The 27,269-nt window shown below is 38.4% G+C and overlaps 1 protein-coding gene across 3 annotated transcripts in view; it reads right to left on the bottom strand.

The window, feature by feature from the left end:
• Positions 1-27,269, bottom strand: part of COL19A1 (collagen type XIX alpha 1 chain) — a 340,279-nt gene that overhangs the window by 2,356 nt on the left and 310,654 nt on the right. Inside the window, exons 46-48 of one of the 3 annotated variants that reach the window (XM_029066939.2) lie at positions 18,278-18,400; positions 8,946-9,023; positions 611-8,756 (exon numbers count right to left, since the gene is read on the bottom strand). In XM_029066939.2, coding sequence (XP_028922772.1) covers positions 8,635-8,756; positions 8,946-9,023; positions 18,278-18,400 — 323 coding nt within the window. In that variant the 3' untranslated portion in view covers positions 611-8,634. Of the gene's footprint in view, positions 1-610; positions 8,757-8,945; positions 9,024-15,861; positions 16,728-18,277; positions 18,401-27,269 lie in introns of those variants that run through there. The other 2 variants (XM_029066938.1, XM_029066941.2) reach the window with 2 other exon arrangements.

The following is a 27,269-nucleotide window of genomic DNA, read 5'->3' as shown; positions in this document are numbered from 1 at the left end:
GGCCCAGCCACGACTGAGGCAAAATGTGACATTTTGTCACATTTGTCACTTTTGTCAACAAGTGACAAAATGTCTGGGCAAAATCTAAAGTATAACTTTTCTATTAAAAAGTAGTGTGCCCTAGTGGATTCAATATGGGCCTCAGAGTCAGAAGCAACTGGGTTCTAATCCCGTCTCTGCCACTTGTCTCCTGTATGACCTCGGGCAAGTCACTTAACTTTTCTATGCCTCAGTTACCTTATTTGTAAAATGGGGATTGAAATTGTGATCCCTTTGGGGACTATGTCCAACCCGATATCTTGTATCTACCCCAGAGCTTAGTACAGCACCTGGCCCATAGGAAGTGCTTAACAAATCCCACAATTATCATTATTATTATATTACTGGCTAGGAAGGCAAATAAAATAGAGAACACAGGCCACCATTAGACTTGCTTAATTCTATAAAAATAGAGAATTGGCACAGATCTATCAATCAATGGAATTTATTGAGCAAGTACTGCAGGGCACTATACTAAGCATTTGGTAGAATTGGTTGACACATTCCCATCAAAATGCTTCCACTCTAGGGAATTCATTAGCAATATAATAAATGCCAAGAAATTCAGTTATTTTTTCAGCAAGAAAATTTAATTTTAACTGTGCACATAATGAAATATAAAGAAAGAAAAACCAGGTAATATAATAAATATTTTTTCTCCTATGTAAAGGAAGAATGGAAATTCATTTTAAAACCAAATGTTTTTCTTTATGATTTTGATCATAAACTGCTAAAAATCCCACAGCTGAAACAAACAATATTTGTAAGGAATCCATCACATAGAAAAATAGAATGTATAATCAACACATTCAAAAGGGGGGGTACAATCTATTGCAAATTTCAGTTAAGAGGAGAGCCTACAATTTTGTGATAGTCCATTTAAGAATTGAATGCAAAATAAAGGCTTGGTTCAAAAAGGAAACACTGTTACTGAGTAAATCCTCCATGTGCAGTAGGAAATTGTTGACTTGTGTATTGATGTATTTGTATCTAGAAAAAAGAGAAGCCAGAGCTACCCAGAATATGGTGTCACCAACAGATTCTCTTGTAAGTAGGAAACAGGCTAGTTGAGCCACAAAGCTTAGCAAAGTCCTTCTTTGAAGGATATTTCAGACTTACTGGTCTTTAATCCAAATAATTGACAAACCGCTTGACTTCCTGACTCATCAGCTCAATCTCTGTATCCTATCTGAAAAATTAACTGCATTGTCCAGCGATCCCTTGGTAAGAAAGGTTTTTTTCAGAAACTCCTCTACACTGTAAGCTCATTATGGGCAGGGAACATGTCTGCTAATTTTATTGTATTGTACTTTCCCAAGTGCTTAGCACATAAAATGCTCCTCACATAGTAAGGCTTATTCTATACCACTGATTGATGGAACATGGATTTTTTGGTAAATGAGGGCTCTGAATATTGTGCTCTATTTCAGTGCTGATGGAACTAGTATTCTGATATTATCATGGCATAAAACTTGATTTTCCCCAGTTCTACCACCTGTCCCTGCTTTCAGGGAGAAGATTTTGGTTTTGTCCCTCTGTTGCTGGATGTTACCTTTACAAAGAGCCTCTGGGGACCATTCTGTAGGACCACACAACTCTCATGGATAAGTACAGAAGGCCTGTCTTGGCAGGCAACAAGTGGTGTAAATGGATCCCTGGTGAATAACTACATTCAAATTACCTACTTAAGCATCCAGACCTTACTGTTCCTGCTGGAGAAGTTCTTAACTCAGTTTCAAAGTGTGAGTCCTGTACAATAGTCATTAGGACTAAAGCAATATGCACTTGTTTTTTAGAAAGTCCATCAATCAATCAATGGTAGCTGACTAGGTAGGTGGTGGGGAGAATAAGGGGACACGTTAACTGCCCATAACAAGCTTACGGTCTAGACAAAATGTCTCAATAATATTCCACTTAACATGAACACTACTGATTTGAACCTGAAAGTTATAAAACAAATGTAATAGGTACAAAGTACACCAAGTACTGCCCATAAAGTTATAAATACAGTGGCACAAATATTACTTAAAAGTTACGTATAATTATATGGCACAATAGATACTGAATTAATATATGTACACAGACAAAAAAATCAGTACTTCATTAAAATACACTTTCTTATACAATAATTCAAGAATTCTAACATAGCTCCACCACAAGTCTGCTGTGTGACCATAGGCAGGTCTGTTCCTCAGTTAGTTTATCCTTATTTGATAGATAAGCAAAGCATTTTCCCTGCTCTTAGACTGCATCCAATATGATTATCTTGTATCCACCCCAGCTCTTAGCCCAAAGTAAGTGCTTAATAAATACAATCATTGTATGGTGTGTGTATATACATAATCTTTCACTGTATGTGCACCATTGAGGTAAAATTGCACATTAAATAGTAAAACAAACCCCAATGTTTGTCTTGTTTCCTGAGGCATTCCTAAACAAATATACACTTTCCCATTTAGCAGCCATCATACCGTCACGTGACCTTGAAGTACAATAGCCAAAAAAAAAGAACAAATTAGTTTCATATCTTTTTAGGAGCATCTCCTCTTCCCTAAGAAGCCAATGGAAATCCCATGGATAAAGATAGTATATATGCATAAATATGTGTGTATAGATACATAAACACACACACAGAGAAAAGGGCAGAAACCTGAAAAAATGGTCTGTAACCCACAAAGTTGACACAAATAGAAATGAATATTAATCATAGCCTAAAACATGTTGAAGGTTTCACTAAAATTACTTCAGCAAGTAGTCTCCTCAATAAATTCTCAATTTCATGATGGAAAGGAATAGATTTGAGCAATGGCAAGGCTTATTTCACCTACTGCAAGTAGTTATATCTGGCTTCTATAAAAATATACATATTATAAAACTCTAAATGTAAAAGTTAAAACATTTTGAATAACAAGATTGTAGCTACTATCAGATCTTACAGATCTTGTACTCTGATATAAATTAAATATTCTGACAGTGTTGCTTCACTTTCCTGGTTGAAAGATAATATTTTCCACATTTAGAAATTAATATGTTAACATAAGCAATATTAGAAAATAATAAAATCGACTATTTTCAAGAAAGCAAAACACACAACCTCCAGTCTCTTGGTTTGATCAAGTGTTCCAAAGATGAAATATTCTTGAAAAATAATAAGAAAATAAGTTTTAAATTTTAAAAGCACAAAAGTAGCCTCTAACATAGGTTATAGACAATGAAATGTTTCATGCTTAGTGTGTCTGAGAGTCAGTTTAATCCACTGAAAATAGCTGCTCTGAACACCATCATGTGGACAAAAGGAGTACCTGCCTAGGCTCCTAATAGATTTTGCATTAAATAACTAATTTATGTAGAAACAAGTACAAATTCAGAAGGTTATTGAACAAGCAAAACAGTAGTCGATAATTTTGTACATTAAGCACCAATCTAAGAAATATTTGTAAGCTTCTTAGAGTTTAACAAGTGACCGTAGCATTTTTTTAAATGTTGAAATAAACTGTGCCATGAAATTCAGAACTCTTTGCTACTTATTTCTTATGGATTGAACAGTAAATATGATACTGGGATAGAACTTGTAGAACTATTTACATTATACTCAAAGCCCATTTCTACATAGGAAAAATTTGATTTACATGGAACAAGCTGGTTATAAATAGGCTTGGTCAATAGTTTCTTAGTGAATGAAACAGATAAACCTACTTCATGAAACACTTCAGCCAGTGTAATGTGCCATAGCCAGGGCAGCCTTTCATTCAAAATATTTGATAAGTAGCCATGAGAAAGATTCTGTAAGGCTATGAATTGGCTCATCATACCAGGTCCCAAATCTGACAAGATGAGCACCATGAGAAACTTAAATGTACATAAAGGAAGTGATGCTGAAACTTGGAGAAACTCACAAAATTGAAAAGCTAAATTACTGTGGTCTACTTTTGCTTATAATCACCAAAACTATCTCTTGCCTCTTAATTGCCTCCTAGATGTATCCAAGGTCTAAAAAGGCATTTTATAGTTATACAATTATCCATCTGCAAGACTTTAAAGATATATGGGTCACTATATTCATATTCAGGCATGCTGGCCTGAATAGAGGCTCATATACTGCATGCTCAAGCTAGCCAAATAATCGATGCAGTGGAAAGTGGCATTCAAACCATTGAGAAGTTTAAATATCAAGTTTCTGGAGAACCAAGAATCCTGCAAAGTGCTCTGTAACACGATCAAGGAAGCTCACTTACAGGTAATGTGAATGGTGAATGGACATTCTCAGAGACACTGCCCAGCAAGCAGCTATCAAGGAAATAATTCTGTTTAAGACACAGTTTGCTTCAAAGCAAGGAAAGCAACATCACCTTGCAGAGCACCTCCTCACTGGTACAAAATGGAGGCCCACAAAAACCTATGACTGGATGTATAACTAGAAGTGGAATTCCCAAACCAAAGCGATCTAGTGATAGGCTGTCACCATACTAAGGACTTTTATTTATTACTAATGAAGCTCTCTAGCCCCATCCATACAACTATGGCACTGCTGAAGAATCAGATCAACCCATTCTTCTCATGGGCTAAGAGGATATTTTATATGGTTGAAAGGGCGCTATGGTAAACTTCTAACCATTCCATCTAAGTAAAGATAAATGTGAAGGTCAGACCTTACGTCTGACTTTGAATAGGCAACCTCTGTAGTGAAATAAAAATAAAACCCCCATATTGGATGGCTTGCCTGCAGAAGACTGTTGGCAAGGAGAGAACGCAGTCTATAGGTGTCTGCATAAAATTTTCCTTAACATGCAGGACATATTGAAGACATGCACCAGGATTTCAGAGGTGTGACTACAATCACCATCTTTCCAGTGAAAAGATATTTGTCTGTGGAATCAACTGGGTATCTCATTGCTGGCAAGAGTCTAGCCAGAGTCCTCCTGAATGGTCTACTAGAGAACAAAGTGGACAGGTACACAGGTACTGGACAGCTATTGGCAATTCAGGTCAACCTCTCACAGGTCACTTGAGAAAAGATCAGCCTATTTATCAATGGCATTTAAGTGCTTACGGTGTGCAGAGCACAGAGCGAAGCACTTGGGACAGTAAAATACAACAGAGTTGGTAGAGGTGTTCCCTGCCCATGACGAGCTTACAGATTTTTTGTCAAGATACAGATAGAAAGTACAAGCGGAGACCCCAAGACCTCTATAGTTTTCATATTTGACACCATCAATGAACGAAGGCTATTGGCAATTACTCCACAAATTTGGTTGCCCTAAGAAATTTTCCAGAGGCGCCAAGGCAGGGGAAGATGGGCTGGACAGATTGCCCCTAGGGCAAGGCACAGAATGGTCCCGGTCCCAGCCATCGCATACCAGAATCCTAACAGCAACTATCTCCAGGGTGAGGTAAATGCAGTTTTGTAACAGAGCTGACCCAATGTCCTACTTGTTTCTTCAGAGAAGCACTAATTATCTGATACAATTTGGTGTTGCAGATTCCTGCAGGCTGGGCTGGGTCAACTGTGGGTTTGCACAGCAAGTAACTCTGTTTACAAAGTGTAGAAGGGAATTATGGTAATGCACATCCCCTTCAGTCCTCTGTGAAAATTCAATGATTGGCTAATCTGGGACAATATAATATGTGAACCTGACTCTTCACATTTGATTTTAAGGAGCTAAAGGTAAAATAAGTGCAGGGAACTTGACCTGCAGCAAACCTCTCCATCCTTATCAGATTAACTTTGATATACGGCACCCATTTACTGGTTTTGCAAAGTGCACCAGTAGTGCATTTAGTGAATGATAAGAAGATGAATGACTTTTTCAGAAAGTCAGGGCATGGTTGACTCATGTACACCTGCTTTAAGGTGTGATTCAAAAATCACTCCCATGCTGGGTTAGATTAGCAATATCTACCCCTACTGAACATTTCATCTCTACTACACTTCTGCCCCAAAACAGACTAAAATATCTTAATTAAGATCAAAGTGCCTTGGGGGCTTGAATGATCAATTTGTTCTAGTTACCTATGCCCTGTCATGGAAAACTAAACAAAAAAACACACCTCATTTTAGGAAAAATGGTGTTTTCATTTTGCAATCCCCATAGGATTTCTTTTCCAAAAAGTAGATGAATAAAACAAGAAGTGAATATACAAAAATCCTCAAAACAGGAGTAAGTCAATCAGACATAAACTAAGTGAAAATGAAAGGCTTAAAAATAACATTTGCAAATTGCCTTCCAAAATCATATCTTTGTTTTGATGTAAGAAAACAAAGTTTAAGTGGGTCAATAAAGAATGTAAAAACATCAAGTCAAGAAAACCATTAAATAAATCACATTGATCATAACTGAAAAAGATATCCACAAAAACAATAAAATGCTAAAATAATAAATTTAAATCTAGTAAAGACAAATGATAGGAAAAATATATGAAAAATAATCTTCAAAAATATATAAAAAGTTCATTTTTATGACAAATTCAAGTAAAATAAAATTATAAAATAGTGCTAGGTAATTTACAAGCTTTCAGAATTGTAGTTCAACTAGCTAAAAGCCCAAAATATACACATAGCACCAGATAAAATATCTATATACACCATTTTGAATAAATTAGCATTCTGCTCAGGAAACACATTTATGTAGATTCCATTTCTGTAACTGTTAAAACAGAGCACCAAAGTTGGTATTATAATAGGAAATAAATGGAAGTTTAACATTTTATAAGTTAAAAAAAGACTCAGAAAAGCTTATATAGCATTTGGAATCACTTAGAGGTACGTGTAAATCAACTCAAAATATAATCTGTTTGTGGAAGCACAGTCATGGAGATTACTTGACCAGCAATTCATCCAACTAAAATGAAAGCCACTTAGTTATAGGCGCCTCCAGACAAATAAATGCTCCTCTTCAGAAAATCTGCCTTTGTCTTGGATTCTCCCTGCCTAGAACTTTTCCTTTTGTATTTCAAATGCAGAAAATTTAATTCCAGTCTCCATGGGTCTTCTGCAACTTGGCGGCCACCTAATAAATCTCTAATGAACAGACTGAAGCAAATGTTTTATCTTCCTTTATGAAAAATTAGAAATGCTGGGTAAGCTGAGCGTAATGGATCAAGAGGCACATCTCAACTCCTCTGGCATGGAAGTGGACTGATTCTGGCCAAGTAAATGAGCCTCCTGTAAAGTTGTTGAGGCTATGGCTGAACCCAATGGTAAAACCCAATTCATATCACCAAATTCAATTGACAGTTAATTCATATATGTTAATAAACATCATTGATTAATAATCAGAATATTATTCCACATCTTTCAGTATTTTTTAACATCAACATGGCTCTGATTTTCCTTTGCCTGTCAGAAATGTATTTTTCTAGCAAGCTTGTTGCTTTAGTTACTTGTCTGCTACTAGAAAGAATGCCTAAGGATCAGCATTGGCTTTTCCTCTTGGCTATTAACCATCTGCTTTAGTTTTTGATATTGTGCTGGTTTATCAGACTCCATGGGAGTCCTGACATTCCCTGCTGGTCTTGGAGAGTTTTTCAGGGAATGAAGCAGTTTTGTTATGCAAGTCATCTCTTTGGCAGCTCTTCTTTATGTCAAATGCTTCTTTGTTTAGTTGGCTTTTCCTTGACCTGCCCTCTAGGTTCTCTGGGCTTTTGAGGCAAGAGGTTTATTTTGTCAATAAGCTCATGAGTTCGTCTCAGTTAAAGGGATTACATCCAGCTGACTTCATCACTATCAATAAACCTCTTTCTCAGAGAAAAATCTCTTTCTATATTACAAATAAATACAACATCAATTTTCTGATTGGTATAGATATAGACCACAAGTTTGATCTGTGTAAAGAAAGCTTTCGTGTGTTGAATTTCTTCATCCCCAACAGTTTAGCAGGTAAAATAAAATGGTGTGGATCCAGTTCTAGAAGAGCCAAGGATATGGAATAAACAAATCACTTCATTCCCTTCCATGGCAAACATCTGGGCTAGGTGAATCCAACGAAATGTCAAGAGCAGGTGAAAGGGCAATTTTGAATCCAGTTTTTTCCCTTGTTTTCAGCAAGTTATCCCCTAATACAGGTTTCTTCAGGAACCTTCACCTGTCAACAGTTAGTCTGCCTAAGTGATGGGGTGCCAAAGAGTACTCCACAATCCTCAAAAATGGTTGAAATATTCAGAAGGAATGGTACAGTAGCTGGCGGTTAAAGTAAATTTTAGTAATGATCTTAAACTTAAAGGTATTGCATAATCTTAACCTTTAAAAACAAGATTGAATGAAATATATGCTGCCAAAAGCAAAAATATGTAACTTCTTCAACCCACTGAGCTGTAAAATAATAAGTTCCTTCTGAAGATGATAGCTTGGGATGACCACATGAAAATCTGAATAGGCACCACAGAAGCAGTAAATAAAACCCTGGAATGAACTCAGGGAAAGTGTCAGAATACTGACACTGCCATTACTGAAGTGAAAGGATTCAACTTCAAGGCTCAGCAAATTTTACACCATACCGCCTACAAGGTTGGAACCAAACTAAGTGTTATGAAGGTTCAACACATTCATTAAGAGGAAGGAGCTATAACCACAAAACAAATCATCTTCAGGAAAGTAGCTTATTTTCCACTCATGGAAGGCCGAGGATGAGACACAGGGTAGAAGCAATCTGTTGGGTTACACTTTCCATCATCTCCTGGGGGACCTTGAGGGCCAGGCAATCCTGGAGCACCTGGTGTACCTGGAAAACCAATGGGTAGTAAAGTAAGGGGACTAAATTGGCTGAGAGCTTCAAACCACTTGCTGGACTTATTCCTAAAATGATATAGACCATTTAAGAAGACTGAGGTGAAAAACAATGGCAAATATCAGTCAGTGGTCTGGGGCTAAATATAATCAAAAGAAACAGGTTTGATTTAGGTTTCTTTACCTGAAGGGCCAGGAAGGCCAGGATTCCCTGGGAGCCCAATTCCAGGTTCGCCCCTTTCTCCCTTCTGTCCTCTGTAACCTACACAGGATACAATAGAGAAGACACAAAAGGAATCAGAACATCTGTATTAGCAAATGTATTCTACCACCAGAAACACTTCAAGTTACCAAAAGGAAAGGAGTCTCCTTTCCTGGGTGTACATTCGGATAATCCTTTTCCAGTGAACAAGTTAATCCTACCGTCAGTCCACTGGCCCTTAGGATTGAAGGCCTATATCATATCCTTGGTGTTTGCAGAGAGGTGAAGGATTTCAAGTTTCCTCTAGTGACTTTTGGTGTTTTTAAATCATAAATGCTAGCTAAAGTGTAAGTACAGAACTTTGAATTTTTTTTCTGTTTAATAACCATCTCCTTCTTGGGCCAGCTCACTTAGGCTCAGAAAATCTTCCCATGAAATAAATCCCTTTTGGAAATCATGAGACTGGCAGTGGTTGGGGATGGGGAAGGACACAAAAAGGGAAGGGTGAACGCAGGGCAGAAGCTTCTTTAACTTGAGGTGACCCCACTTTGGCTTGAGCAGCCAGCAAGGACTTGAATGATTTTTAGTGGTTCACCCGAGCACTGACCCACCAGGACCTTTCTGTTTTCCTTGGGGGACAGCTCCTGCACCAACTCTGAGCTGAGTTCCCCAGACAATTTATACTAAATTTCAGTGAAATACAAAGATGACAGTGGGACAATAAAGGAAAGATTCTCATCAGCCACTGCATGGGAATAGCTGGGGGATTGATCACTCCTGACCTCAGCTCTGGTGGAGGCACAGGTTTTTTTTTTGGAGGAACTATTATGAGAAGCAGCATGGCATAGTGGAAAGAGTACAGGCCTGAGAGTCAGAGGACCTAGGTTCTAATTACTTGCTGGGTAACATTGGGCAAGTAACTTCTCTGTACTTCAGTTTTCTCAACTGTAAAATAGGGATTAAATTCTACTCCCTCCTACTTAGACTGTGAGCTCCTATGGGACAAGGACTGTGTCTACTGTGATAAACTGTATCTACCCCAGCACTTTGAACAGTGCTTGACAAATAGTAAGTGCTTAAAACCATAAAAAAAACCAAATAGGAAGCAGTATGGCCTAATATAAAGCGCATGGGCCTGGGTGTCAGAGGACCTGGGTTTAACACCTGGCTATGCCACTTGTCTGCTATGTGACCTTGGATAAGTCACTGAACATCTCTTTGCCTTAGTTTCCTCAACTCTTAAATGGGGATGAAATACTTTTTCTCTCTCCTACATGGAGTGTCAGCTCAATATGGGACATGGACTGTATCCAACCTTATTAACTTGTATCTTCCCCAGAACTTAGTACAGTTCTTGACACAGTAAGTGCTTCATTGCAGCCAGGGAACGTGACTGCTAACTTTGTTATACTCTCCTAAACTCTTAGTACGGTGCTCTGCAAATAGTAAGCACTCAGTAAATACCACTGATTAACAAATACTATTAAAAAACTCTAACTATTCAATTTAAACCTTTACTACAGATAGGGTAGCAGGGGCATGTGGGATGAGATAATATCATGATAGTGGGTAATTCTTGCCATGACTCCTTCTGACGGCCTGGTGGATGCCTTGCCTATCTTTGTTGAGCTGTGTGTGGTGTGCTTTTTTTTTTTTTTGAAGGGTGAGGGTGGGGGTTGGCATTGAATAATATGATCAAAGGAACCAAAACAAAACATTGTTGTTTTTCCCTAGCTTCTCAAGGTAACAGCATGTTGCATTTCCACATATGTGTATCCAACTCTGCCAGGCCAGGTACCAAACCCATGTCAAGGAGAATCTATTTTAAAATGAGTCAGTGCTATAAAGGAAGAAGCTAGACATCCAAATAGTCCAAGGTTTGGGAGGAAGAAAGGGAGACGACCCCCGCATATTTTTTGATATGCCATTAGATAAAATACATTTCTGTGCAAGCTTTTGTGATTGATATCCCATAGTGGGAGCAATGTTATTGCTCAGCCAGGGTTACACCACTGCACATGAAAGCTAAAGAAGACCTCAATGTTGTATAGGATGAATCGGTCCTGGAAGATTCATGAGCTAAAGGGAAGGTCATAAATCTAGGAGAAGATATCATGAGCGACTGACCTGGTGCTCTGAAATGATTCCCAGATGAAACACGGAGGGCTGGACTTGATATTTCTGTTCAGCACAGACTTAATAGTTTCTCTTGAGAGAATGCAGACTCAAATGAGGAAGCAAAAACTAAACTAAGGACCAAGTAATGTGGCCAGTGGGCAATTTTAGGAAAGCATATGCAAATGAGCAAACAACTTGATTCTGCATTTTAAGAATGTCTGGAGTTCCTGGGTGAAAGGGACGGAGGGCAGCAGGTTCAGGAAGGAGTGATTTCAATTCTCTTTTCCCTTTCTCATTCAATCACCTCTTGAAGCACCAAAGCAGCAGCACACTCATGCAGAAATATGCAGTGACACAGAAAAACTATCAAACAAGTTAGGATGACAGCAGAACAATCAGCTTGCTATATATAAAACAAGTCATGCATAACAGCCATGCCTTATGATGAGATCCACTATGCATAAAATTGTGAGATACCTCATACCTCACTAAAAAAATTTGAAATCCTTGCAAATTACCATTCTTTTTCAGTATATGGTGTGATTCAGTAGTCCCAGCTAACTTTGAAGAATGTCAACATTGCTAGCTTTCTCTGAAAGAATCACCCTTCTCCTTTCCAATAAAACTTTAACGTTGACTTGAGCATTCAAAGGGAAAACACGATATTACCCAAAGAGCACTGCCCTTCAACAACCACACATTTATTCTTTGTTTCTATGAAAGCATAAACAAACCCAAAAGAAAGCATTTTACAATGTTTTTATAATATATCACAGTAAGGAAAAAGGTTGACCCACCAGTAAACATTTTAAAAAGCACATCAGCTATGCATGAAGCAGAGAGAGCCCTTGAATGGAAATGGATGGTGCCAATCCTGGTGAGTTTTATCACAGTACAGTACTGGTCTAGATTTTATAGAAAACTAAAGACCAGATTTTCCAGCATAATAAATGTCCACATGAAAAAACCCTGCAAGATCCACTTGTGCCTGAAAGGTGTAAACATTTCAAGGTCTTTTAAAAGTGAAAGATGAATAGCCCCTCAATCCACTCCATTTATGTACCTGGCCACATTTTACCTATATTAATATCTGCCTCCCCTTCTAGACTGTGAGCTCCTTGTGGGCATGGAACATTTCTACCAATTCTGTTACTTTGTATTCTCCCAAGTTCTTAATATAGTGCTCTCTGCACACAGTGACTGATTGATTTATAGCTGTGATTTATTTGGTTAAGGCCACTGGACAAGTTTTTTGCCCTAGTATACTGTATCTCTACAACTGGTTGCAGGTTAGTCAGAGAGCCTGTTTGATGGGCAGATATAGTGTTTTGAGAGTTCTTATTCTTAAATCTTGTATTGGATATTTAAGGGTTTATGCCCAGAAAGAGCTGGCCAGCAGTAGCATCTTGCTTCAGCCACCTACTTTTCCTGGTCTCTCCCCCTGTGGTGGTCAGGAACTATATTCTCTCTCAACCACTGCCCTGACAACATGATTGCCCCTCACTTGCGTCTCCCAGGATGGTAAAAAGGCCCAGAAGTTGGGGAAAAAAAGGGAAATGCTTGCTTGTCGGCACACCCTAGTTCCTCCAGCAGGCTCCTGCCTCAAGACAGTGGGGTAAAATGTTACCTCAGCCTGCAGAGAGCTTGGTACTGGAATTGGATTTTCCTGGTGTGGAGCAAATGCATTCTTTTTCCAGTGAAAAGTCCAATGTTATAAATAAATTCTGCCTGATGTAGATTTGGCCAAAGTTTTGAACTTATTATACAATAATATTGTTTCATATACATCAACATTCAAACATTTTTCATAAAGTTATTCTGAAAAGGATTTTACTTGAAGAAGTAAACAAGAAGTAAAACATTATGGATTGAAGAACATTTAAGCACCTTTTTGAAAAATTTAATGTTTAATTGTTAAAATAAAAACCAGGCTGTATATAATAAATGAGGTACATTTAATTGTTCAGAAATGGGTTCCCTGATTAGACTTATGGAAAAATGTAGCTTATTACCTGAGCAAATATTAAAGAGAACAACTAAAATTTGAGGTATAACGAATAGCTGATCAATTAAGACTGAGAGCAGGGATGGTGTCTACAAACACTCTGTACTTCCCAAGTTCTCAGTACAGTGGTCTGCACAAAGTAAGGATTCAATTAATACCACTGATTAGTTGAATTCCCATTAATGAATGGATAAATAGTAAATTGGTGAAGAGAAATTCAGTTTCAAATTAAGGATCTAATTGACTAAAAACATCTATAATGACAATTCACAGGGTTTAATGATTTTACTGTAATTTCTATACACCCATGGAAGCACAGAAAAGATGCACATGTTTATATTTAGACTTGAATATGTGTACACTTAAATGTACATACATGAGGGAAAACAGAAATATGAAGACATCAAAAAATAAAATTAGTGTTCCTGGCTTCCACGGGAAGTAGTCATAGATAAAACTTGATATTTGATTTGTTATGGCAGGCTTACGTTACAATGAAGTAGCATGGCCCAATGGACAGAGAATGGGAATGGGAGTCAGAGGATCTGGGTTCTAATCTAATTTAATCTAATTTTATCTGCTCTGCGATGTTGGGTAAATCATTTAACTTCTCTGGGCTTCAGTTATATAGTCTGCAACATGGGGATTAAGACTGAGAACCCTATGTCGAACAGGGACTGTGTCCATCCTGAATAGTTTGTATCTATTCCCACACTTAGTATAGTGCCTGGTACATAGTGAGTGCTTAAAAAATACCATTAAAAAAGTTGAATTGCAATATTTCTGCTCTTCTTCTAAAATGACATAAAAAACCATCCTTGGATATCTGGGAGCAATAAGGGGGAAATAATTTGATTCATGTGCTACAGTGTGGAGACACGCAGACAAGAGGAGACTCCACAACACAGCAGTTGAAAGCTGAAAGTTCAGGGTCATTGTTCTGCTGATAAACAGAGTAGTGCATTGGTTAGGTTCCCCATGGCTCACAGTGCTCCTTCAAACAGTTAGGTTATTGCTTCTTTCTCTGGGAACATTGTGGCCTATTGGGGTGGAATTTCAAAAATGGAGCCAAATCCTGAGACTGATGAAGTCTGTGTAAAGAGACAATTACTTGGGGATCTACGTTGCTCACTAGTCCTCACTTATGTCTTCTGTACAGATAGCTCCCGCTTCAGTGGAGAGAAATACTGCTTATGTACTGAAGAGTGATTGCCGAAAAATCACTTCAGGTCAGTGAATTGTATTAAATAAAATTAAATTAAAAAACTCCTGAAAATGTAAAAATTTGGATGTATTCTGACAGGAAAAGGGAAATTGTTTTCTCTCCATACTACTGCTTCCTTATGGCCACACAATTCTCTATATTTAGCCTCAAATATAGAATGGTGGCTCTTCTGCAGGAGGTGCAGTTAAAATACATTGTTCAGGCAGGTAGCAAACAATGCAGAAACCACAGGAGAGTTTCCTCAGTGTACTCAGTGGAGCCTAAATGACCACCTCCGGAGGGACAGCTAGATTCTAGAAAGTTGCTTGAAAATGTACTGAAATGAAAAATCAACCACAGAGAACCAAAGGGAAAGTGTAAACAAGGTCAGCTGAATGAATAAGTATAATAGTCTGTCAGTTTTTGGTGGGGGGTAGGGATGGAAGGCATAGTGACTGGAATGGGATGTGTGGTTTTGTCCAGTGGATATGTGGGTGACAGAATGATGGGTCTGCCTATGCTTTGGACCCTACACTCTCAACTGATTCTCCCACTTCAGGGTGCCAGATATAACTCATGCTGTGGGAAGAAGTGATTTTACTAAACAGATTTCCTTTTTTCTTTTTCCACCCTTAAAGAGGATGGGCAAACAGGAGATTCCATGATGTCCAGCCTACCTTACATATATATCAATTAGAAATCATTGCCTGCATATATTAATGATCATCAATTAGGCATGATAAAGGTCAAAGTTTAAATAATGTCTTTTTAAAAAAATTTCCAAATTTTGGTGAGTCATTTTCTTGATACCATCAGTCAGCATTTATTGAATATTCAATAACTGTGCATTCCTTTCTTCTGACAGTATTGAAGCCTTCTTTCAAGTGTGCATTCCTTTCTTCTGTGTTGGCAGCTTCCTTTGGCATTCCATTCAAGTTGAGATTGAGATTATCAATGGGGTGGAGTCATTCTGGACAGTGACTCGGACAGCATATTGATATCCATTTTCTCACTCTGCACAGCAGAGGTTATTCTTTTTACATATGAGTTAATCCTAACTCTATTTTTAAATGGTATTTATAAAGTGCTTACTATGTGCTAGGCCCCATTCTAAATGCTGGGGTAGTCAAACACACTGATTAGATGCAGAAATCTCAGGATAGTTCCTCAGTGTACTTAGTGGAGTCTGAATGAATGAATCTCCGTCAGCTCAGACGCACTGGAAGGACACAGCTCTATTAGAAGTTACCAGATAAAACTTTCAAAATAGTTTGTGCAGTCTAATTTTTAAGAAAGCGGACAGAGCACCGTCTGACTTCTTACATCAGAAAGGCAGTTTTCTCAACATAACATGAGTATATGCTATTAGAAACAGCACATCCTAGTGAATAGAGCATGGGCGTGGGAGTCAGAAGGATCTGGTTCTAGTCCCGGCTCTGCCATTTGTCTGCTATGTGACCTCGGGCAAGTTAGTTAACTTCTCTGTGCCTCGGTTATCTCATCTATAAAATGGGATTAAGACTGTGAGCCCCCTGTGGGACATACACTGAGTCCATCCTGATTAGCTTGCATCTACCTGAGTGCTTAGAAGAGTGCCTGGCACATAGTAAGCGCTTTACAATTATCATTAAAAATAGAGTTAGCAATAACTCATATGTAAAAGAAAACCTCTGCTATGCAGGCTGACTTTTCATATTAAAGATCTCATCTAAGCTTTCTGGACGTCTTCAGAATTTTTGGAATTTTTCCTGCTATGTGTCTGCAACCACTAACACCATACTGAAAGTGTAAGGAAGGGAGGTACAGATGTTGTTCTGAGAAATCAAATCCAAATGTTTCCCCCAAACCTCAGAAGGTAGGTTTAAAGTTTCAGTCTTTCCTTGAATGTCTTTCAGAAATTAGAACTAGGAATCCCTCTAATTTGAGTCAAATGGTCAAAACAGGATCTGTAATCCTCATTCCATCACAACCAGAAATTAACTTCTTTGATTGTTTCTAGTGAATTAGTCTATGAAGTAGAAACACCTCTGTATGCTGTTGGAGTTTATATTTTCTTTTTTCAAAATCCACTTACTGGAAATATTTAATTATAATTTACTACCAGCCAGACACATTGCAGACCATTCACAGTTGACTTTCTGACGATGTCATTCAATTGAGTGATTTATGGTGCTTCTAGTCGTCACATGTGGAATATTCTGAGTCACCAGGCATTAGTGTACATCTCTGGTCTGTTTCATTTTTGCCCCTTGAGATGGCATTCTTGATTGCTCTTCTTATTTGGAAATGATCACACTTTTCAAGCTTCAGCCAATGGTTTGCTCCTATCAGTATAAACAGCCCTTCTTCTTCTAGCCCAATGTTCCAGGATATCTTCATCAGGGTTTTCATGTTCTTCCTTCCAGTCTGACTTACTCTGACTCCAGAGCAGACCAAACTAACAAAAGATAATAATTAAAAACTACCTCTTCAGCAATGTCCATTACTTAGTAATTCAATAAAGATACATCCCCAGTTTATTGGAAACTTTTCTCAGGTTTCTGTCCTTTAAATTCTTTACCTATTAATCCTTCCTTTCTAAAGTATCTCCGACAAACCTACAGTAGATTCTTGGCAAGATCAATGTGCTAATGATCAGAAAGCCCCTGAAACTCCATTTACAATTAAGTAAGGCTGGGGTTGCACTTTGTGTCCAGTGCAAAATGCTAGCTTCCAAAACTGATGAACTACAACTTGAGAAGAGCCAGACTAATGTAATTTTGTGACCATGTGAACAAACATGATGAAAAATGAAATACAAAAATGTGAAAAAATAATTCCAGAGTTCACTCACTCTCACCACTTTGAACTTTCAAGATGTTGTTCACCAAAAATATTTGGGGAATAGATCTTCTCTTTTTGAAGCAGTTGATTTGCTGCCTCTATTCTTTACCTCACCGCAAATTGGTCCACATTGAAGAGAAGATGTTAGGAAGAATACAGTGTAATTCACTAATTTTTTTTGGTAAAGTGTAGCTAAATGTCAATGATATCTCCTCAGTCACTAACAAGGAAATGTGTTGTGGGGAGGAATAGTTCAAGTAATAAAGGCAGAAATGAGCAAATGCTTAGAACTACTATTTAATTTCTCTTGAAATTGCCAGATAAGTGACAGAAGTATTAGTGTTGGGCTGCTGTTTCACACAATTCCATGAGTGGGTTATTTTGTGAAAAACAATTCTTCCATTATAAAGTGTAATCCATTGAGGATAAACTTAGTTTCATACTTTTGCACATCAAACCTCACCTCCTACCTGTCTCTTCAAGAACAAGGTTTTCTTTGACTTCAGAGATAATGTTACAGATTGGAAAGCTCTTAACAGGGAGGGATAGGGAACACATGAGAAGACCACTTATTTTAGGGCTACACAGTATTTACTGCTTTGCATTTAATGTTTCCATATTGGAGTTATCTCTGTATCAGAGATGCAAATAATTAGCACTGCAGTGCATACCTGGTGCTTGAAAAGTTAGTAGACTTGAAGAATTATGAAACAGGATTCAATCTTTAATATTATTCAGGCCTATCAGTCTTTTTCTTGAAAAAATATGGATTAAATCACCATTTAGGGTGTCTCAAACTCTCAAGGAAATGGGGACAGTGATTATTTTTTGAAGGACATGGAATTCCACAGTAAAGTGGTACATAACTACAGATTATCATTATTAGCATTAAACAGGCTTAGATTAGCAAAATACTTATCTGTCAGTATTTAAAATTGGTAGATCATATACACTGATTAGGAACTCATAACAATCAGAGCACACATTTAAAGTGCTGTTGGTTAAGATATAGATCTAGTCTAGGAAAACACTAGTAAGGTTGTAAAGATTTATCATTAATTATTAGAAAGCCACATATCGTTTTCTCGGCCTTAATTATTATTAGCACTGTATGGCATCTGAGAGGCAAAAATTTGAATATAACCATTACACTGAAGAGCGTACCTTGAGGTCCAGGATTTCCTGGTGGTCCTGGCATTCCATCTTTGCCTGGTGGTCCAGGTTTTCCATGACTGGCGAGCATTGCAGCTGGTAATTTCAGCTGGGATATGAACAAGGCCATTCTTTCTTCATTTATGAAAAACATAAAAAAGTAAGTCAATTTCAAACAAAATCTCCATCACGTCTTAAAAGAAAGGCCACAATTACAGGGACAACATGAATTACTTGGTAAATGGAATATTCTGAAAATCTGTTGAGTGCCAAGGACTGTACTAGATATTTAGGAGAAGACAACTAAGTGAAGTGGAGAAGAGAGAGCATGATCTTGTAGATAAGAGCACGAGCCTGGGAGTCAAAAGGGTCTGGCTTGTAATCTGGGCTCCACCACTTGTCTGCTGTGTGATCTTGGGCAAGTGACTTTAACTTCTCTGGGCCTCAGTTACCTCATCTGTAAAATGAGGATTAAGACTCTGAGTCCAATGTAGAACAGGGGCTGTGTCCAACCTGATTAGCTTGTATCTACCCCCCAGCACTTAGAAGAGTGTAAAGCATGTAGGAGGTGCTTAACAAATACCATTGTTAAGAGTTCTTATCAAACTAATGACTTGGGCAAACAGATTTCCCGTGATATAATGAGCGAATGATTTTGGTTGAAGTTTTTTATGATTAGTTGTACATAAAGATCAAATTATTTAAATGGCAGCTCAACTTTCCCTTGACTTTGTTAATAGGCGACACCTAAAGCCTAAGACTTCCCTAAGAACAGCAGGGAGGCAGCCTGGTTTAATGAACAAACGCTAGTGAGAAAACACTATGATAAAATTTTCCTGAAGCTCTGTTTGAATGGAAATTCTCAATATAATGAACAGTACAGAAACATGGTTAAATCTTAATGGAAGATTTATTCATGATCTGCCCCAGGGCAGGAGCAGATAGATGCCTGTATGAACCAGGGAGATGTTTTCCCCAATTCATGGACAGCACAAAGATGTAACAAATGTTCTTGTGTGAGGTCTGTTCCAGGGCACTTTTCTGGACCTGATTGCCCCTGGCCTGGAATACCTTCCATCCTCAAATCCAACAGACAATTACTCTCTCCTCTTCAAAACCTTATTGAAGGCACACCTCCTCCAAGAGGCTTTCCCAGACTAGCCCCCTTTCCTCTTCTCCCACTCCCTTCTGTGTTGCCCTGACTTGGTCTCATTTTTTTAAAGTGGTATTTGTATAGTTGATTTGCTTGTATCCATACCAGCATTTAGTACAGTGTAAGTACAGTGCCTGACACATAGTAAGCACTTAAATGCCATAATGATTTTTAAAGCACTTATGTGCCAGGCACTGTTCTGAGCACTGGGGTAGATTCAAGGTAATCATGTTGGACACAGTCCCTGTTCCACATGGGGCTCTCAGTCTCTATCCCCATTTTACAGATGAGGGAACTGAGGCACACAGAAGTTAAGTGACTTGACCAAGGTTACACAGAAGACAAGTAGTGAAGATGGAATTAGAACCCATGAACGACTCCCAGGCCCATGGGAGAGTACAATACAACAAAAAACATATACTTTCCCTCCTCACAACAAGCTTACAGTCTAGAGCAGGGGAGACAGACATTAATATAGATAAATAGTTTACAGATGTGTACATAAGTGCCATGGAGCCGGGAAGGGGGATGAACAAAGAGAGCAAGTCAGGGTGACACAAAAGGGGATGGTAGAAGAAGAAAGAGGGGCTTCGTCAGGGAAGGCCTCTTGCAGGAGATGTGCCTTGAATCTGGGAGGAGAGTAATTGTCTGTCAGATCTGAGGAGGAAGAATGTTCCAGGCCAGAGGTAGGACGTGGTGAGAGAGAAGAAATCGAGGGATGTGAGATTAGCATTGGAGGAGCAGGCTGGGTCGTAGTAGTAGAGTAGTGAGGTGAGGTAGGAGGGGTAGGAGAGTGCTTTAAAGCCAATAGTGAGAAGTTTTTGTTTGATGTGAAGGGGGATGGGCAATCACTGGAGTTTTCTGAGGAGTGGAGAAACATGTCCTGAACAGTTTTGTAATAATAATAATAGATAATTATGGTATTTGTAAAGCAGTTACTCTGTGCAGAGCACTGTACTATCCATTCATTCAATAGTATTTATTGAGTGCTTACTTTGTGCAAAGCACTGTACTAAGTGCTTGGAATGTACAAATTAACAAGTTATAGACAATCCCTGCCCAATGATGGGCTCACAGTCTAAACAGGGGAGACAGACAGCAGAGAAAAACGAGTAAGACAAAAACAAGACAACATCATCAAGATAAAACGGGCTCCCAGTCACAGTGGGGGAGACAGACCACAAAACCAAACTAAACAAGTAGTCTGGTGGTTGAATGAAAGAGAAGTTAAGGATAACTCTAGAGTTATGGGCTTGTGAGACATGAAGGATGATGGTGCCTTCTACAATGATGGGAAAGTCACGGGGAGTATAGGGTTTTGGTGGGAAGAAAAGGAATTCTGTTTTAGACATGTTGAACTTGAGGCAAGGTCACACAGCAAAGTGGAGGAACAGGATTAGAACCCAGGTCCTTCACCCCCAGGCCTGTGTTCTATTCACTAGGCTGCTTCTCTTCAAATACAAAAGATAATTCATGTCTATGCAATCATATAACAACAAAGAGCACCTAATAAAGACATTAGTCTAGATTATTTGCACACAAGTTATTAATCACTGAGCAATTAGTTATTAATTTTGGTTTATATCTGATCAGCTTTATTTATATTTTAGTAATGGGAAGGCTCAGTCTTGGAAAAAGACTGATCACTTTTGTTCATAGAGAAGCAGCGTGGCGCAGTGGAAAGAGCACGGGCTTTGGAGTCAGGGCTCATGAGTTCGAATCCCAGCTCTGCCACTTGTCGGCTGTGTGACTGTGGGCAAGTCACTTAACTTCTCTGTGCCTCAGTTCCCTCATCTGTAAAATGGGGATTAAGACTGTGAGCCCCACGTAGGACAACCTGATTCCCCTATGTCTACCCCAGCGCTTAGAACAGTGCTCGGCACATAGTAAGCGCTTAACAAATACCAACATTATTATTATTATTATTATTCATATACCTTCAAATTCTTTGTATGAGACTCGCGTTGTACTTCCTAAGCTCTTTATATGGGTTATGTATTCAGCAAGGGCTTAATATTGTGGTATTTGTTAAGTGTTTACACTGTGGCAAGCACTGTAATAAATCCTGGGGGAGATACAAGATAATCAGCTCAGACAAAGTCTACTACAACCTTTTCTTTTGTTCATACCCTAAAGGGACCCATAGAACTTCAAGAACAATGCAAGACTTTGCAAAATAAAGTTGGACACTGGGAGCCTCCATTGGTGATAGCACTTTTATTCACGTAAGCATTGTTAGATTTTAACATGATTAACTAGATTTTTTTATATATGCAAAGTACCTATAAGTCAGTTTCACAACCCCTGTCACAAAACACACACACACACCAACACACACACAAACCCCACCTGGAAACAATGTTTAACAACCCACAGTTTGGTTATATTTTAACTTTGGCTATTTTTATTGCTTAATTCTATCATTATTTAGTAGATAATGCTAGACATTTATTTACAGCTTTCTGAATTTTTTCTACATGCAAAAATCATTGAATTTTGAATTTTTAACAAAAGTTCAATTGTCCAGTTGGTCTATTTGTAATTTTGCATATAATGGTAATTATACATTCCAGCACCATTTGGCTTAATTATAGTACATCTGCTTCAAGAATATTCAACCCCTATTAACAGAAATGTTTCTACTCCATCATTTGGGGTCTGAATTGGCTTAATTCTAAATTGGCTTACAGTAATTTTTTATTACCAAATCTTTCAATTAATTTCTAGTAGGTGTAAATCACCCACTTCTAAAAAGCACATTTAAATTTTTAATTAGCATGGCATATTACTCCTTATGAACCAAATCCCATTGATATATCATTGAAAATATATTTTTATGCTATAAATGAATTGTGAAAATATGTGTGCTCTTAATATGCATTTCCCCTGTTTTAGGATATTTGTCATCAGTTAAATGATTTTTGGCTGTGCTTCTTAATGGAGTAGCAAATTAAATAGCATCATGCAAGCTGATGGACATCAAGTGCACACTGTTGCATTAAAATCATTTGGTAAAATTAAATCGGTGCTTTGGGTTTCTTAGATGATGAGAGCATCAAGTGCTAGTTTATAAAAGATTAATATAGACAATACAATTATAATATACAGTTTTGTTAAAAGCTTGAACCCTGCTATAAACCCTTATCACTTCCTACTCAGAATACTCTAACAGTTTCTTGATTGGTCTCACTTCATCAAGTTTCTTCTTTTTTTTTTTTTTGGTATTTATTAAGCGCTTACTATGTGCCAAGCACTGTTCTAAGCACTGGGGGGATACAAGGTAATGAGGTTGCCCCACGTGGGGCTCACAGTCTTCGTCCCCATTTTACAGATGAGGTATCTCTCATATTATTTTGTTTTCTTCGTTAATAATAATTACGGTATTTACTAAGCACTTACTATGTGCTAGGCACTGTACTAAGTGCTGGGGTGGATACAAGTAAATCAGGTTGGACACAGTCCCTGTCCTACAAGAGGCTCACAGTCTCAATCCCCATTTTACAGATGAGGCAACTGAGGAATGAGAAGTGGAGTTAGTTGCCCAAGGTCACCAGCAGACAAGTGGTGGAGCCAGCATTAGAACCCATGACCTTCTGATTCCCAGGTCCATGTTCTATCCTCTACACTATGCTCCTTCCGTAATAATAACTGTGGGTATTTGGTAAGTACTTACTGTGTGTCAAACATTGTTCTAAGCACTAGGATAGATACAAGATCTCAGGTTGAACACAGTCCCTGTCCCAATAGAGTTCCCAGGTAGTAGAGAGCAGGATTTAATCCCCATTTTACAGATAAGGAAACTAAGACATGGAAAAGTTAAGTAACTGGCCCAAGGGCACACAGCAGACAAGTGGCCAGAGCTGGAATTAGAACCCAGGTTCTCTGACTCCTAGACTCATATTCTTTCCACTAGGCAACGCTGGTTTTCTCACTCTTCCAAGCATATCTTCTAACTGTACCTCACTTATGACCATCCCAGTTTTGATCCATTGTTCACACCTTGCCTGGGTTCTGAATTTCTCGACTCCTCAAATCCACCAAACTCTGTTCTTCTCTACCTTCAAAGTCCTCCTAAAAAATCATCCTTCCAAGAGGTGCTAACAACAATGGCCTAGTGTCACACCTTTGAATCTCCTACCTTCTTGATCTTGTCACTAAGTCATTATGTGTACATTTTTCTATTTGTAATTCTGTTGTAGAATACTCTCCAAAGTACTTAGTACAGTCCTCTGCCCACAGTATGAGCTCAACAAATACCACTGACTGATATTAAATTAATCCTTGTTTTTGTATTTACCATTTATATCTATATTACATATTTACCTTCTACATATTCAGTAATTTGGATCTGCTGGTGTCCCTCATTATAATATAAATTCTTCTTGGGGAAAAACCCAAAGACTTTTTATTCTATTGTCTATTCACAAATGCCTCTTAAAGTGCCCTATAATAATGTTAATAATAATAATGTTGGTATTTGTTAAGCGCTTACTATGTGCAGAGCACTGTTCTAAGCGCTGGGGGAGATACAGGGTAATCAGATTGTCCCACGTGAGGCTCAAAGTCTTCATCCCCATTTTACAGATGAGGCACAGACAAATGAAGTGACTTGCCCACAGTCACACAGCTGACAAGCGGCAGAGCTGGGAATCAAACCCATGACCTCTGACTCCCAAGCCCGGGCTCTTTCCACTGAGCCATGCTGCTTCTCTATACATAGGAAACATGCAGTAGATACTGTTGATGATAAGGGCAGTGTTAATGGATGGAATCTCATAAAGTCTTTTTCCCACTGTTTCAATATTCAATCAATTTACAATTCAGAAAATATTCCTTAATCTGGCTGACCTTAGTACAGTGCAAGTCACAAAGTAAGTGTTTAACAAATGCCACAATTAATTATCTACCACATATACAAAGTAAGCCTATTTCCTTCTATTTTTGCTACCTGTGGAGTGGAAAACACTTCACAGATTTCTCCTTGTAGTAACACCTGAGGTTATTTAGTCATTCGTTAATTTTGCCTTCCCCAGGATAAACTGTAAAGCTTTGCAATAGATCCTATTTACTATCTTTATTGTTTTTTATGGTACTTGTTAACTGCTTACTATGAGCCAGATACTGTACTAAATTCTGGGGTACATACAAGCTAATCAGGTTGGCCATAGTCCATGTCCCACATAGAGCTCATAGTTTTAATCTCTATTTTACTGATAAGGGAACTGAGAAACAGAGAGAAGTGAAGTGACTTGCCCAAGCTCACAAAGCAGACAAGTGGTGTAGCCAGGATTAGTACGAAAGTCCTTCTGACTTCTAGGCCAGTGCTGTATCCATTACATTTACTACGTAGCACTCTTAAAAATACAAAATATTCCAAGACCTGCCTATTTATCAAGAAGAAAAGGATTCACCTCTGGCCCTGGGAGGTCACACCTATTCATATATTCAGTCAATCAATGAATGAATCGATTGATGGTATTTATTGAGTGCTAACCATGTACAAAGCTCTGTATTATGTGCTTGGGAAAGTACAATACAATAGAGCTGGTAGGGGCGATCTCAGCCAACAGAGGATTTGCAGTCTACAGGGGGAACAGACATTAAAATAAATTATGGATGGGGAAATAGTAGAGTGTAAGGATATTTACGTAAGTGCTAAGGTCCAGGGGTGAGTATCAAAATGCTTATGGCGTACACAGACGAGTGCATTGTCGATCGTGACGGAAGAAAGATAGCGGGAATTGAGGGCTTAGTCAGGGCAGGCCTTTGGAGGAGATGTAATTTTAGGAGGGTTTTGAAGGTGTGGGGAGTGGTGGACTTTACAGTAATACAATATTACAGAATTGGGCTAACACTATTACCTTACTCACTGTCAGGTTGTGACCTAATGTAATTGATTTTCAAGCCTATTTTTTGCTGCCATATTTCTTGCTACCTAATCTCTTCCTCATGTTGAATTTTTGTAATTTGTTTTTTGTTCTTTTCCCCGTATCAATTGCATCTGGTCTGTCATTGAGCATATTTCTATTTGATGAAGACTACACCTATTTGCTGTGGGGCCAGAGAAGCTGAGGCTGGTGTCTCATTAGACATTTATGTTTCCATATAAAATGCCAAGGCTGAATGAGAACAGTTCACCAAATATAATAATGTTGGTATTTGTTAAGTGCTTACTATGTGCCCAGCACTGTTCTAAGCGCTGGGGTAGACATAGGGGAATCAGGTTGTCCCACGTGGGGCTCACAGTTTTAATCCCCATTTTACAGATGAGGGAACTGAGGCACAAAGAAGTTAAGTGACTTGCCCACAGTCACACAGCCGACAAGTGGCAGAGCTGGGATTCGAACTCATGAGCCCTGACTCCAAAGCCCGTGCTCTTTCCACTGAGCCACGCCATATGTCTGTCAGTCAGTCAGTCAATCATATTTATTGAGCACTTACTATGTGCAGAGCACTTTACTATGCCTGTGGGAGAGTACAGTACAACAATAAACAGACACATTCCCTGTCCACAAAGCGTGGCTCAGTGGAAAGAGCATGGGCTTTGGAGTCAGGGCTCATGAGTTCGAATCTCAGCTCTGCCACTTGTTGGGTGTGTGACTGTGGGCAAGTCACTTAACTTCTCTGTGCCTCAGTTCCCTCATCTGTAAAATGGGGATTAAGACTGTGAGCCCCACGTGGGGCAACCTGATTCCCCTATGTCTACCCCAGCGCTTAGAACAGTGCTCGGCACATAGTAAGTGATTAACAAATACCAACATTATTATTATTATTATTACAGCTTCAGAAAAGGAATATGGATGACATATTTTTATAACTTAAAATATATTTTCAGTGTGCCTAATTTAGTCTGCTAAACTGAAGTGATATTCAGGAATCAGTGAAATTGCATCCATTAGTGAATTTGCTAGAAATATAACCAAAGCCCAATTGTATCGTTACATTAAAGAACCTGTTGTAGGTGTCTGGGAGAAGCTGCATAAGCAAAGGGAGAAGGAATTGAAGCATTAGAACTATCCTAGACTATAAGCTCGTTGTGGGCAGGGAATGTGTCTACAAACTCTGCTGTATGGTACTCTCTCAAGTGGTTAGTACAATGCTCTTTACACAGGATGCACTCAATAAATACCATTGATTGATTAACTGATTAATTGGTGCTTTTCTTTTGGTACTTAAACCATTTTTTTCTCCCTATACTCTCCTCACATTCTTGCCACCTAGCACCATCTTGATTATAAGCATGAGGCATCTCAGTCCCCACTATAATTTTCATCTCTGTGCCCCAGTTACCGCATCTGTAAAATGGGGATTAAAAATTGTGAGCCCAGTGTGGGACAGGGATTTTGTCCATCCCGATTTGCTTCTATTTGCATCCCAGCACTTAGAACAGTGCCTGGCACATTTAAAGTGCTTTACAAATACCACAATTATTATCTTATCAACAACCAATATTTATTCAGTATTTACTGATTGCAGGTTGCTCAATCAGAAGTTATTTTGGCTGAGTTGTATCAAGGCCCGTATGTATAGGCAGGGACTGAGGGACAGAGAGAATGAAAAAGAGAGAGAGTGTGTTTGTATGTGTGTGTGTGTACATGTGCAGAGGCATGTTTCAGACCTCTAAGACCCAGATTTAATCATGCCCTATTCTTGGTGAAGGTAAGTACTCTGACTTAAATTCAATAGAAAATACAATGTTAATGCCCTATGTGTAATTAAAATAAATTGTTTATAAACAGATTTTGTATTTGTAGCATATGAGATTTAGGAAGAATACATTTAGAACATTTTCCTATTTAACCTGCTCTGTTACATCCTAGAGTATTTCAATTTAACTCCCTAAGTATTAAT

The sequence above is a fragment of the Ornithorhynchus anatinus genome, chromosome 1 (assembly GCF_004115215.2).
Source record: "Ornithorhynchus anatinus isolate Pmale09 chromosome 1, mOrnAna1.pri.v4, whole genome shotgun sequence".
Lineage (NCBI taxonomy): Eukaryota > Metazoa > Chordata > Mammalia > Monotremata > Ornithorhynchidae > Ornithorhynchus > Ornithorhynchus anatinus.
The sequence above is the reverse complement of the archived record's forward strand: the minus strand, read 5'-3'. Positions and strand labels throughout refer to the sequence as shown.